The sequence below is a fragment of the Cygnus atratus genome, chromosome 4, assembly GCF_013377495.2.
Source record: "Cygnus atratus isolate AKBS03 ecotype Queensland, Australia chromosome 4, CAtr_DNAZoo_HiC_assembly, whole genome shotgun sequence".
NCBI classification, from domain to species: Eukaryota; Metazoa; Chordata; class Aves; order Anseriformes; family Anatidae; genus Cygnus; species Cygnus atratus.
Window position 1 is genome coordinate 45,783,899 of NC_066365.1, and position 13,831 is coordinate 45,797,729.

Sequence of the window (13,831 nt, forward strand, 5' to 3'; positions counted from 1 at the left end):
GGGGTTGTAAAGCACTGTTTGTGCCCTGTGTGCTATCTCAGGAGGAGGCTGTATTGCAGGCAGCATGGGAAGCATGTTCTTCCTCTCCTGAGCACGTGAGCCTTGAGCTCCAGAAAGAAGGAGCCTTACTGAAACAGCATCAGCAGTTCAACAAGCTGCTGTGATTATGTACCAGCTGTGCAGAAAAGACAAGCGAAGGGTTTCTGTGCTATGGCATTAACATCTTCCAGTGAGGGTAACGTTATCAAGTGAAAAAATGAATGTAGATGGAAATAGTACAGTAGAGATAACCATTGTTTGTTCAGAATAGAAGTTGACCACCTGTAATTACCTACTGAGATGTCTGATGGGGTAGTGGGGACATTGCTTTATGTTTGGTTGAAGAGTGTGAAACTGAAGGGGACCATATCAAGTGCATGAGTCAACTCAAACCTTTGGAGATAGGCACCTTGCGGAGTGTCAGCAGCCACTCCCTGCATTGGGAAAGCTCAAGAGCTTCCTTGCTGAGGAGTTCAGCTTCGTGCGGGGTTGTGTTGCACAACAGCAAAACCAAAAGCTCGGCCAAGCCCGTTGATGAGCAAGGGTTTATCGTTCTCAGTCAAACAGGTTGGGAGACGACAGAAAAGGTAACGCGCCTGGGCCTCACGAACTGAGATGGTTCAGCTGTGTGAAACTGCTCGCTTAGTGTAGAGAATGGGTGACAGTGCAGCCAAAGCAAACCGGGAGCCGGGGCTTTACACTTGGAGGAGCTGAGTGAGGGCAGATCGAAGCCGTAGCTCATGACTCACTGCCCATCCTTCTGAATTCAGTCATCGCTTCGTAGAAAAAGTCTCGATACTCTCAGCACATAGCTGGGTCACAGTGTCCTTGTCTTCTGAGTTACTACTTTCAGTAGAGGAAGGAGGTATGTTTCACTCTTGCATTGGAGTCAGAATTGTGTACTCTGCGCTTTTACTGCAGGTTCGCCATTTATTTTTCAGTTAACTTCTTAAAAGTTTCAGGCCAAAATTGGACTGTGAATGTCAATTTTTAACGAGAGTCAGTGCAAAGAGGTATTTGAGTAAGATGAAAGGGGAATGGTTTTTCACAGAGGAGTTGGTTGCTGTTGGGTTGGAGGTGGCTTGAGAAGTCTGACTGAAAGGACTCCTTTTCTCCTTGAGGGCAGGGTCGCAAACCCCCTGAGATGTGAAGTCTCTTCAGGCTGCTTTTCCGCTTCCTTTCTTTGTTCCATACATTTTGCTATTTCTTACCGCACGTCTTGTTTGCAATAGATGAGTGCCTTGAGACCTTTCCTAAAGAGAGTCTACTGCTAGCCTCATCTGTCTAAGAAGCAAAACCACAGCATGTAAGTTATTTCTCTGTGCATTACTCTTGTGTGTACTTCTCAGGCAAGTGGTGGGTAGATGGATATTGCCAAGTTGCAGGTACTACCGAGTGCGTGTGGATCTGCTCTTCTGACATAGAGCCAGCCTGGCTGAGAGCTGTGGTAACAATTGTCAGCGCTGGGATAGCGGTGGTGTCTGTCTTGGGCAGCACATGGTGGTGCCAAGCTGTCTGCCTGCAGCTGGTGGGCAGCGGTGAGAAGCGCCATGCGTGAGGTGTCTGGGGAACACGACAGTAGCTGCCCATCTTCTCCTTACGGGTTATGTTAGGCCTCTGCGGCTGACACAGCGCGACTGCCAAGGGGCAGCACTGAGAGGAGGCGAGGGAGAGAGAGCAGCAGGTACGTGGGAAGCTGCCCAGTGGGGAAGAAAGGGTCTGCTCAGCTTGGAGGGTCGAGGAGAGCCTGGAGTCATGGGAGGGTCAGTGGTTGGGCTTAGTGGAAGGGCGGGCATCTGCCTGCTCACTGGTACGTCTGGGGATATTTTCAGTTTGCCTGAGTCCCACTTGAGGTTACGTGTTAACAGTAGGTAAGCCTCTGCCTTCAGCTCTTTGTTTTCTCAGTTGTGAAAAGGCATCGGACTCTGCACAGGCAGAGTTTTGCCAGATATAACTTCCCTCTTCAAACTACAAAGGAATTTAAGTGACACGTGGCTTAGTTCTTCCCTAGCTTATTTTGGGTTCAGCTGGCAAGCTTTTTTGTTATTCATAAAACCTTAAGGAGCTGACTGTCTTGGAAAAAGAAAATGTTCCCATGCGTAGGCTCTGGTACGCCAAGCTTTCACTCGGAACAGATTTTTACAACCCAAATTATAAACTCATGAAAAGCCGAGTTTATAGTGGAAAGAATGACAGAGCTTTAATTACAACTATGCTGTAATGAGGTAGTTTGTAGCGAGCTACTAACCATCCACAGTGCACTATAATCTGCAGTTGGAACGTCTTGGATGCAGCCTCCCAAACCCTCCAGAGGCAGCGTCTTCCAAGTGTCTTGCTCACAAACTTGCTGTGTTGTATGTTGGTCCTCTGTGCTGCCTGAGGGCTGAGGTGGTTGTCGTAGGCCAAGTTTGGGTGTTTGTCAGTGACGAGGTGCTTGGCCACAAGTTTGGGGGGAGAGAAGATGGCTGCTATTTCAGCTCAGGTGCATGTCAGCCAATTCTGAATGCTCAGATCAGACTCCAAAAATGTGTTTTCATCTTGTCAAGTGATGGAAGAGAGAGTTCTGTATCTCTGCTGCTGTTATTTGTTCTTGTTTTTGTCGTGTAGTTTGTCAGCTTTGGTGTTAAACCCAAGCAGCTCTTCTGTACCGAGTGAGCTGATGGTGTTGATGATCTGCAAGTTGGCAATGGCTGCTTGGCGCCCCCAGACAGCATCCCCTGTCAGAGCCAACAACCTTCTGGCTTTGGCATCTTACAAGCCTGGATCGCTGCTCGAGAGCATGAGAGCCTTGTGCCTTCTCCCTTACTCCCAGCTTTCTTTGCCTTCTCACCCACAGAACTGATGGTATCTTCTGAGAGCTGCAAAGCATAAACAGAGTTCAGTTTTCGTGTTGGGCCTGCCTTCAGCTGGCGCGATAGGCAGGCACGTGGCTCTGAGATAGACTACTGACAGTCTCCCCCATTCGTTGGCTCAGGTGCCTTTTCCCCCTTGTTTCATGCGTCTCCTTAGTTATAAGGGAATTGGTTTCTGTGTTCCTTGAGCAAATGTGCATCCTTTTTATGTACAATGTTGCTTATGGGAACGCTGGAAATGAATGCAAGAGGGAGCAAGGAGTAAAGATTCTCTGTGTCCTGGTGCACAGGAGCACAAGAGGCAGTTGGGAGAGTAGTAATGCAGAGCTGGCTGCGGATTAAATAGCACACGGCAGGAAAATGGGAGGATACCAAAAAAGCTGATTGTGCTGGAGCGTTGGAATGCTGGATACAGGGGTGAGGGACTGGGGGTGGTTGGGGAATATTCTCAAGGCTGTCTTTGTTCAACATGTTTGCAGTTGGGAACCATGTGAATTCCAGGGCCTCAACTTGTGTTTATCCCCCTCTCTTTTACCTCTGTTTTTTCCAACTGGAATCCTGCATGATTAGCTCTGTTTTTCCTTCACATACTGGTGTCTGCTTCTAAGAGGTAGCAGCAGCAGGCAGTGTAGGATTCTGTGTTTCTAGATCGGCCTCTGCCTCCCAAGTCTTCTGAGTATTTATCTCGCAAGACTGTTAATTGATGTGCTCACCTGAAGACTTGTCTGGACCCCACTTATACACCTTCCATGTCATGGCTGCGTGTCGTCTGCTGGCGAATTAAGCTTGCGGGTACTCTAAATGTTCAGATTTTTAAAACTCTCTTAGTTAGAAGTTGCATTTGGGAATAAGGAAAAGTTATTGTGGTCAGTATATTATGGGTAAGCAGGTTGGTAGCGAATGCCTTCCAGCAAATGAAGCCCAGGGACTGGAACTGGGGAGCTACAGGAGAAGCAGGTTAAGCAGGAGGTGGGATGTAGGGCAGAGGAGGAATAGCTGCTCTGCAAACTCACCTCTGCGGATTCAATGACATGCATGCTTTCTTTTTCAGTTGTTGTATGTACTCTACAGGTAAGCTAAGTGGAGGAAATGCGAGTCACCCACAATGATGTATGCTGTTTGCATGTGAAAGCAAACTGAGGCTCAGTTTACACTTGTTTTAGGCTCATCCTGCTGCAGTGTGATTTCAGCTCGGTGGCGGTGAAAGGAATTGTCATGTGGCTGGTATGTCCGGTATGGATAAGGTTCAGTTACTGTTCAGCAATCACAGTCATGAAGCTGCAGGGTAGGCTAATGAACTGTTCCTAACTAAGAAAACTTTGGGTCATGACTTATACTGGCACTGTGGAAATTGGCCTTTTAAGGAAGAAAATAAGAAATACTTGTGTGAAATACCTGTAAGGTACAAGGACTCTGGCATCAGTCACAGCTGTTTTGTTCTGAATTATATAGCTTAACAAAAGGTAGTAAAACAGGATGGTGGAAATCCTGTGTGTTACTAGTGAGCATGTGTCAAATAGGAATCCTTACCAGGGATTCATTCTGGGTCACTATGCTCTCTGTTAAACATCTGCCATGCTGCCTCACAGAAGGTAATTCAAGTTGTATTCGATGAAAAGAGGAAAAGGAAGAGTAAACATGACTCTAACTTACTTTCTGCGCTTCTGCGAAAGAAGCACATCCCAGCCCTTTCTCAAAAGACCACGGATGAGTTTCACGGCATTACAGTGAAGCTCTTCAGTACTCAAGACGCCCACCACCAGAACCCCAAGAACAAACCAGAACACCCGCCCTGCTGGGAAACTGCTTGTTGAACTCTGCTATCTCTATCCTTTTCCTTCTCTGCACATCCAGTAAGAATTTTGTAATAATGTGCATTTGAAAACCTGTGTATCTAATGTGAGTCATGTGTTTGGAATAATGACATTCCAGGCTAAATGCGGTCCTCTGATTTCTGTTGAAGTTGGCTGGGACGAGGCTTTCTGTAAATTACGAGCCTGGGCTTGCACGTCTTGCCTTGCGTAAATGGCGTGGTTTGTTGTTTTGTCCTGGGTTAGGTGCCTGTGAGGTTGTGCTCTGCTGGCTTCCACGGGGAGTTTCAAAAAGTATTACTGCAGTGCTACAAAAATGGCACAAACGTGCTTTCTTCCATTTGTACAGCAGCTCTTATCCCCATGTTGTGGTGCTTGCACTTTTATTACAAGTTTTATATCTACATCTTTATTACAGACTCTTAAAACAAAAATGAAAATACCAAGGCTATTCAAAAATCCCAGGGAAAAATGTGAATTCTGGAGACCAGTTGTTTATTGTCATCATTAGCTTTTGCAGATCTCATTTTACAGTTCCTTCCAAGCTATTCAGGCTAAAAGTTGGTCCTTGTTTTTGAAATTCTTGGATGAAAAGCTCAGCTTCAGCTCGGTCCCAGAGTGTGGACTCGTGACCTTTGGAAGCCAGTTCTTCATTAGAAGAGGTTTGGTTTGGATGCGATCCAGACGCCTTCTCTGAAGTTAAACCTAATATGATGTGTTAGAATTGAAGAGAATTTGCTGGAGGAGAGAAGAAAACATGAATTACTGGGTGAATTCAGCAAGCACTGTAGATACAGCAGTCTCTGCATTGATGGTTGAATCTCACTCTTGCAGCATGTATCCTGTCCGTGCAATCAGTTCCACTGCTATGTATATTTTCCTGAAACTGAGCAAAGAAAAATCTCTTGCTTTTACCCCGAAGCAGAGGCTGTGGCTTCTCATTTGCCCCTAAACTTCTGTTCTTAAGCTGGGGCTGATAGTCGTGGGCATGGCCCAGTATGGGAAGGTTATAAAATGATTGGGGAAATGAGAAGATGACCTTTGTGTGTGGTATTAGGGAAAGTTGTCTGGCCTCCTTAGGGTGGAAGGTGTGACAAGGCACAGCTGGTCCCAGCTCTGCCTATGCTCACTAACAGTGGGATAACGGACTTACAGCTGGCTGGGCCTCCTGTGGCGAGGTGCAAAACCTCTGAGCGGTGACTGGGAATCTCACTTGGTGTTCCTGGCCCACGAGCTGCCCCCGTGGCCTCCAGCAGGGCGTCCGCTGATGGGCTGAGCGAGGGGAAGCTGGACAGCCTGCAGAGTCTGATAGCTCCGCAACAAGTGCTTGTTTCATATTCTGCTTTACCATTTTACGTGTATTTTTTTTTGCAAAATTTTGTGTCTCAGAGAGCCAGGACGGAGCCACAGTTCTGTGTGCAATTCAGGAAGCCCAGGCTGCTGACTAGGTGGAAAAAAATCTGCTTAAAATCTCATGTTGTGTTTTATTGTTCCCTTCCCTTCCTTTTGCTTCAAAGACAGTCTAGCAGACTTGCAAAATCTACAGCTAATAAAACTACTGGGAAAGAGGAGATCTGTTTTCACTTAAGCGTTTCTCCACTGTAGCTCCAATATCATGTTAGGATCCATGCCGCATTTGGAGGGCTGGGAGCATTTTAAAATAAGCAACGGAAGGCTTCCCACTGAATTTGGGGTTTATTTTCCTATTTAGGCAAGTCATTGCTAGATTGGTGGTGGGTTTCGGTGGTGTAAAATCCAGAAGGCTGAAAGTAGCCATTGTGAAAAGCTGAAGCAAGCCCCCCCCCCCACCCCCCACAATGAATTCTCTGCATCGAGCTGTAGGTCGCTTTGCAGATGTGCACGCACTGGTGCTCAGCTGCAAGAATCCAGTGAGGCATGTGTGTAGGACTCACCGGGCTTCAGCTTTTGATGTGTCTCTCGCAGCATCTTGCTGCATTTGCTGGGGCCCTGGGGAGCTGCACAACTGAGTGGGCTGGTAGATAGTTGTAGGAAATACCAGCTTTTGGAGGTTTTGGAAACAAGTATTGCAAAGTTAACGCAATCTTGTCTTCAGTGTTTGTCTACTGCAGCACTTGGTTTCTTCTCATATCTTTTTCTTGCTTGCAGCTTTCTCTGCCACCACGCCAAATCCAAGCAAGTAGTGCTGTCAGCTGCGTGTCTGACTTTTCCTCTGGCCTCATTCAGGCTTTGCTGCACCTTTTTTGTTGTTGTTTTTCTCAGAGGGTTTTGTCTTTTGAACGTGGGAAGATGGAACTTCAGAATTCCTTTTTGCAGAATCATCTTGGAAAAACAAGGATGGGGTTTAAACCACGCGTCAGAAGATAGTTTTGAGAATGTTACTTGCGAGCCTAAAATACGTTGCTTGTTAATAATTAGTGGAAAAACCACTCCAGGTTGTGCAGGTAGTGACAGGGCACAGTTGGTAACATGTGGTTCTAGTTCTCTCAGAACATAGCGGAGAACAGAAATCTGTTTGGTGCAGGCTCTGTTCGTGGAGCCCTGGCGAGCTGGGGTTGGATCAGCCACGTCCAGCTCTTGTGGTGATGGATTGCACCCTTGCTGCTCAGCCTGTCCCTTCGTACTGGTGACCTTGTACTGGAAAACTTGTTCCCAGGAACTGAGCTAAATATCTCATCCTGCCAATTTCGCTCCATTTCTGCTTTTCCAAACAGCAGGTAACTGCTTTGTTCAGAAGAGCACTTCTGATGCTGGAGTCTTTTGCCCATCTCCCTCTTTTCTTTGTTTTCAGTTATTTCTCATCATCTGTAGAGGACGTAGCAGTGTTTCACTTAACCATTAATGGTGGATGATGTTCTGGTTGGTTATGGTTTGATTTTGCTGCTCCCGTCCAGAAGGGGGAAGTGCAATTAACTGAATTCCTCTGTATTGGTTTTTCACCTGTTTTGGAAATAAGCTTAGTTTACCAGTTGTGTCCTCAGCAACATTGGATCGGGTAGAAAACATGTTTTCATTATTTCTATATAATAATATTGTTATTAAGATGGTTCACTTAATAAATTTATCACTAGTGTTAATCACACCTGGTCAAGCTGTGGTCTGCAATAACTTCACATCTCTTGCTGCTGCCTGCTCGATTGTTCACCATTTTGTATTCCTCCCCTTACATGCCTTACTGCAGTAATTGGCACTTGTATTTACAGCTGTTACATGTGCTTGCTCTGTATCATCACTTCTGTTTTCAAAAATGTTAACTAAGTGGACCCAAGACAGCCTTTTGGAAAGAAGGACATCTGAAGTGTGCTCTGTTTGACAGCAAAGCCTTGGAAGTCTCCAAGTGTGGAGGCTTTTTTGTTTTCTGTTTCTTGCTTATAAGTGTTGTACATGGTTGTTCCCTGCCTTGCATATGACAAAGTTTTGAAGATAGCTGAAAATATCAAGTACGTATCCCTTCCAATTCCTTTGCTTTCAGTGCGTTATGTGGAGAGTTCACTGACACTAGGAGTTGAGGCTGCGTTGTTTTGCTTCCTCTTCAAAAGCAATTAGCTCTTCTGGTTAATTAAAAATCCTGCAGGGACTTAATAATTGATTGCTAATCATATTTTATGGATGTCAAATTAAGGCTGAATGAATTCTCATTTTCCAGTTCCTGCTTTGTTGCTATGGATATTTTTTCTTTCTCATAGAGAAGGAGCCAGGGGCTGAGTCCTGGCTGTTGCTTTCTACACACATGAGGCATGCGCCAAATGTTTTAGTCAGTTTTGGTCTGGGTACTGGGGCTTGTAGCTGTTGTGTGTTTTGTTGGCTTGTGGAGCTTTAGATAGGTTGGTTTTTCTGTTTTTTTTTTTTTTTTTTTTTTTTTCTTCTAACTATTAGTTTTCTGTACAGCTTCCACTGAGCATTTCCTTTGCTTTCAGACTCCCAAACCACAGACTGGCATTTAAAATGTTTTGAACAGATCAAATTTCAAGTGTTGCTTTGTATTTGACTTTGCATTAGAACTGTTGTTCTTTTCTGACACCCTGATTTAAACTTTCAGAGCCTCTGAGAAGGTACAAATCTTACCACAGCGATGTTTATAGTACTTCGAGTGAAAGCCCATCTGTTATTTCCTCGGAACCAGATTTCAGGCAAGGTAAGACCTGTGTTTAAAAATAATAGTAAAAGAAATGGAAAAAAAAAAAAGCAAGAAGAAAGTTCAAAGGGAAAAAAAAAATGAGGGAAGTTAAATCATTAGTAGGAGGCTTGATAATTACTACTAATATGAAGTTGTAAGATGATCTCATGTAATTAAATAATTGTGTTCAGTTCAACATAATTGGCAGTCTGTTCAGAAATGAGTTTGACATTTAGCACTCTGAAAGGGAACATGGTAGGAAAAGGTGGAAATGGTTAACTTCACTGGAGTGCTTGATTTAAATGGCACACAGTCTTCACAGGCACAAAAACAATCCTAGTTGTTGCTAGTGTGCAATCTCAGTAACTTGTAAAAGCTTTCTATGGAACGTATATGGTTTAATTTTTTGGATTTCCATAGGCTTTACTAAGAGGATAAAATGGTCGATAATTTATAAACCAAAGATTTTGGTGTAACGCATAAAAGTAGATAGTACAGGCTAATTGTATGACAAATTTATACAAGTTCTACTAAATCAGTGGCTTGGAAAAACAGACAATGGTATTGTTTATTGATATATGACAGGAAGGTTTTCTTCACAACATGGAAGCACAACATGGAAAAAAGTGCTTGGGGTTTTTTATTAAAGCAGTGCTAGAATATGCTCCAACCCAGCTGCTCTGTGCTCACCACTCCTTCCACATCTTTTGGCAGTCCTCCTCCTAAATACTGAGCCTGAAGCCTAATAAGCAGAAACAAGCAGCAAGTAACAGTAGTGGTCTTGAGGCACAATAACTATTTTCCCATCTGTTTCTTGCCATTTAGAACAGGCTACTTAAGAGTTTCTATCCAAAGTCTGTACAGGTGAGAGAGAGCTGCTTTTTGGGTACCAGTAGCCAGAGTCAATGAAATGGGTGTCATAAAGAACAATTTCAAATTCAACATGGCTTTAATGTGTTGTCCAAGATCTCTCCTGCTACTACCTCTGTTCACTGAGGGTACAATAAGAAATCAAAGCCAAGCACTTTGCAAAATCAGGTCAGAAGTTTAAAATTTCGGGTGCTGCTGCAGGAAGACACACCAGCAAAGGAGCTAACCATTATAAACAAGAAAGCAGATAAGTTTTTTTTTTTTTTTTTTTTTTAAATAATACAAAACTTTTTCATAGTAAAGGGTCAGATTTCAGGGACAAAAATTAATCACAGGAGCTCAGCAGTATACTGGTTTCTTAACTCCCTTCTTGTGAACTGGATGCAGAATTACTTTGTGTAGCTGCTTTGATACTGTTCTGGAGCGGTTTTGTATGGTGTCTCTGCCACTTCTTGTCTCAATAGAATAGCAGAAAAAGAAACCCTTTGTGTTGGAAAGGTGTCTATGCAATCGTGTATTTATTTTTTCAGCATGTTTTTTAAGCCTTCTTTAGTATTCTTCCTCAAAGAAATTCTGTAGTGTAGCTACCTTCACTGGGGGAAGCAGTAAGATTTCTCTGAAAACTGAAATCAACTTCCTAATACTAGTGTGTCTGATATGCAGAACATAGAAATCTGATTCCTTCTAAGTAATCTCATATGACTGATAAATCCTTGATTTTTGAATGGGATCGTTCTGTATGCTTTGTTGCCCAGTCAGGTATTAATTTGTCTTTTGGTTTGCTAGTGAGAAGAAATGAAGGTTTCAAGAGAGATGATGCCAACGGTGCTTTACCGGGCGCTGATGATATCTCGACGTCAAGTCAAGCTAATTCTCAGAGAGCCAGGTAAACCATGTGAAAACTGTGTCTTGGAGTGCTCAGTCTCTATCAGAGAAATTATAGCAAATCTGCAAGCCAATTTTTCACTCCCATCCTAGCTTCTGTTTAATTTTAGTAAATTGTTGTGTCTGAACGATGATGGCGTTTCAAAATCGCGTAATGCAGTCAGTCCAAGTCTCATCGTGCATGTGGTGTAGAGGTAACTATACCAGCTGTGAGTCCAAATTTGGCTCCCGTATTTATTGGAGATTGGGTTGTGCTCTGTCATGTTGGCATATCTGTTAGAAGGTCGAGGTTTATGTTCTGCTTGGAAATAGTTAATCATTTCTATTTCAGTTATACTTGTCTAAAATTTTTAGGAAGTATTGGTATTATTTTGAAATGTGTTCATTTAATAATGAGATGATAATATGCAATTGCTTTGAGATAAGCTAAAAGCCATACATTTGGTTGTTTATTCTGACAAACTCTTGGTTTATGATAATGTTAGATTATTTTCTTTTTTTTTTTCTGTTGTATAATCTCAGCACTGGTTAGGCTGGCCAATTTAGTAACAACTTAGGCTTTTTGAAACCTATTTTACCATACGGTATATTGGAATATTAAGTTCGTATGATTCTGTTGCATTTTTAGATTAATTTGTTTTTTAAATGCTGTTTATCAATATTGCTTTAAAAAGCAGGTTCTCTTTTAGACTGTACTTGTGTACAGCAGAGGCTACTCTAGCCATACCTGCTAGGTTTTGTGAGTGGTTCCATTGTAAATGTTTGATAATCTGTATAGGCGTGAACCTTTTAGATGGAAAATTTTCCTCTTTTAGTCTTTGTCACATGCTGAATCACCTTGGAATATTTGATCAAAAATATTCCAATAGCATTTTGGGTTGGGCGGGCAAGACGTGTTTTCTCTTTCTCCTCTCATTTCATTACAACTACAGCCATCTCTCAGCAGCTTTTAGCTTTATTTGGGATAGATCAGGAGAATGATTGCTGCTGTGCTCAGTATTGTAGGATATTTATAACTTTTTAGCATGGATCAGGTAGAAATCCTGCTTTATTCTATTAAAGAAACTCAGAGGTGTCTGAAGATTGTAAACGTTTCAGGAAATGTGGCAAGGCTGCCAGATATGTCCTTGTAGTTTAGCCTATAGAGCTATGCTTTGAACATGGAGATTAAAATAAAAGAACATGTCCTTCTTGCACTATATTGTTTCCCCTAAATGCATCTGAGTAAGGCAGGGTCTCAGGTGGGCTGTGTATGGGTGCAGATGAGAAAAAGAACAGAAACTTGGAAATTTTATGGCTTCTGTAGGTCTGTTGAAATAATGTATTGGTTTCCTTACCACTTGCACTTTGCCTGGAAAATGTGAAGTCGTTTAGAGATGTATGTATTGGCATTTCTTCTGGTGGAGAAGTATTTAAGCATTACTTAGCTGGGCAGAAATACAGCATCAATTCCTATAACGGTGTAGGTGTTGTGCTGCAATGTTGAGGCAATCTAAGAGATCTGTCCTGTTGTGACTTAAGAGGATTTGGGCTTGTATGGGAGCTTGCAGGGCAAATGTTCAAGGACCCTGCTTACAGGTTCATGTTGCATGTCAACCTGTTAAAGATCTGTAAAGTTCTGCTTCCAATTTTATGCTACCTTAGAGCAGTAAAATGGCTACTTCCACTGAGTGCACAGAACGAGCTCATAAATTTATTCTTTGCCCTTGCTTTTCCTTTTGGTGAATACTGCTATGTCAGCCTCATTTCCACAGTGGCTGATTTTGACCCCGGGAAGCTGCCAATTCAACGCTGCAGCAATGCTTCAGAATAACCCATCAGTAGTTGGTGGATGCTGGTAGAGAGCTTGGGTTTCTATTTACAAAATGTTTCAGAAACAGTGTAGTATGTGGTATGGAAACAAGTCACATTGTTGTAAATGAATCAGGCCTATTATGCAAGTGAAGGTGCTGTGGTAAAAGAGTACATACTTTCTCATGGTTCATTTTACATTGTCTTATTTTAATTTATATTGTTCTGTTAAGACTGGTACCTTTAATGGAAGTAATTTGTGTATGTGTGAAATCCAGCAGGAAAATACTGTTCTGTAAGTGCAGTGCAGAATCATCTCCTTGGCTTAGCAGTGGTGTGAGCTTCACGTTTATGGAACTTACAGCCTTTCTCCAAGGGTTAGAATTTATTTTGATCTGCTGGTTTTGCTTGGCCTCATATCTCTGCATCTGCTGAAAGATAGCACTCTACACCTGCACAAAAATGGCATAGAAGGGTACCACAGGTAGTTCTTTACAGAGTTAGAGACTGACACCCTATTTTCATAAGCTGAGAAACCTTTTCCTCAGTACCAGACTAGTAAGTACATCCAAGATAAAAAAATAAAAATAAAAAATTAGGCTGAATTCCTGAAAGCTAATTTTACTTTTTTTTTTTTTTTTTAGACCCATTGAGACACAGAGCAAAGCAGCCAGGAGCAGAATTTGGTCCTAAAATAATACTTAGATAATATCTGTGTTAATTATGTGAGCTGAACAGAAGACAGGTCTGTCTGTCTGTCTCTTTCTCTGTGTGTCTTTCTCCAACAGCTGTTAAAACTTCCCGGTGGTATGGAGTGCGGAAGGAGTACCACCACTGATGGATGGTAGCTGGTTCAGCGGGGACATTTCCAAGGAAATAACCTGCTATTTGTATCCAGCATATTGTGTATTGCTCCTTCAGAATGCTCCGTGCTGCAGAAGACCATGACTTTCATAATTTCAGAACCATAAACTGTCAGAGTAAAATCATTGATAGCAAGTAGTTCCAGGGAGCACATTCTCAGAGTTCAATGGTTTTGGCTCCGGGTTTGGGGAGGCACATGTGAACGAACCTATAACTTGAGTCCCTGCAGATGTTCAGAGTGTTGTTCTCTGTATTCAGAGATAGCATCTGTACTTTGGTACATTTTAAATTCACTGCTCCTGTGGCACGTCCTTAGAGGCAGTCTGCTTAATTATCCATGGAATAAATCTCATACAAGTGAGGTGTATATCAAATGGGAGGATTTGAATTTGAGGGAGTCAGCAGCTGATATTAAGAAAGTGGTAAAGCTGCATCAAGATTTGTGCTGTTTGGGAGAGCAGCCTACTCCTAAACAAACATAAGCCATAGATTTTATTTATTTATTTATTTAGTAATTTTAGAGAAAGCCCAAGCCCTTCTTGTGTTCCATGACAGTTGTTACCCTTTAAACTTCTTGGAATGCTTTCCTTTTGGCAATGGATACTTGACCTTTTCCTCTTTGC

General features: G+C 42.7%; 1 protein-coding gene across 3 annotated transcripts in view; it reads left to right on the forward strand.

Annotated features, from left to right (window-relative positions):
• PTPN13 (protein tyrosine phosphatase non-receptor type 13) overlaps window positions 1-13,831 on the forward strand; it is a 116,370-nt gene that overhangs the window by 55,027 nt on the left and 47,512 nt on the right. For all 3 annotated transcript variants that reach the window (XM_035548403.2, XM_035548395.2, XM_035548412.2), the window contains exons 8-9: window positions 8,721-8,816; window positions 10,455-10,554. In XM_035548403.2, the coding sequence (XP_035404296.1) occupies window positions 8,721-8,816; window positions 10,455-10,554 (196 nt within the window). The remainder of the gene's footprint in view (window positions 1-8,720; window positions 8,817-10,454; window positions 10,555-13,831) is intronic.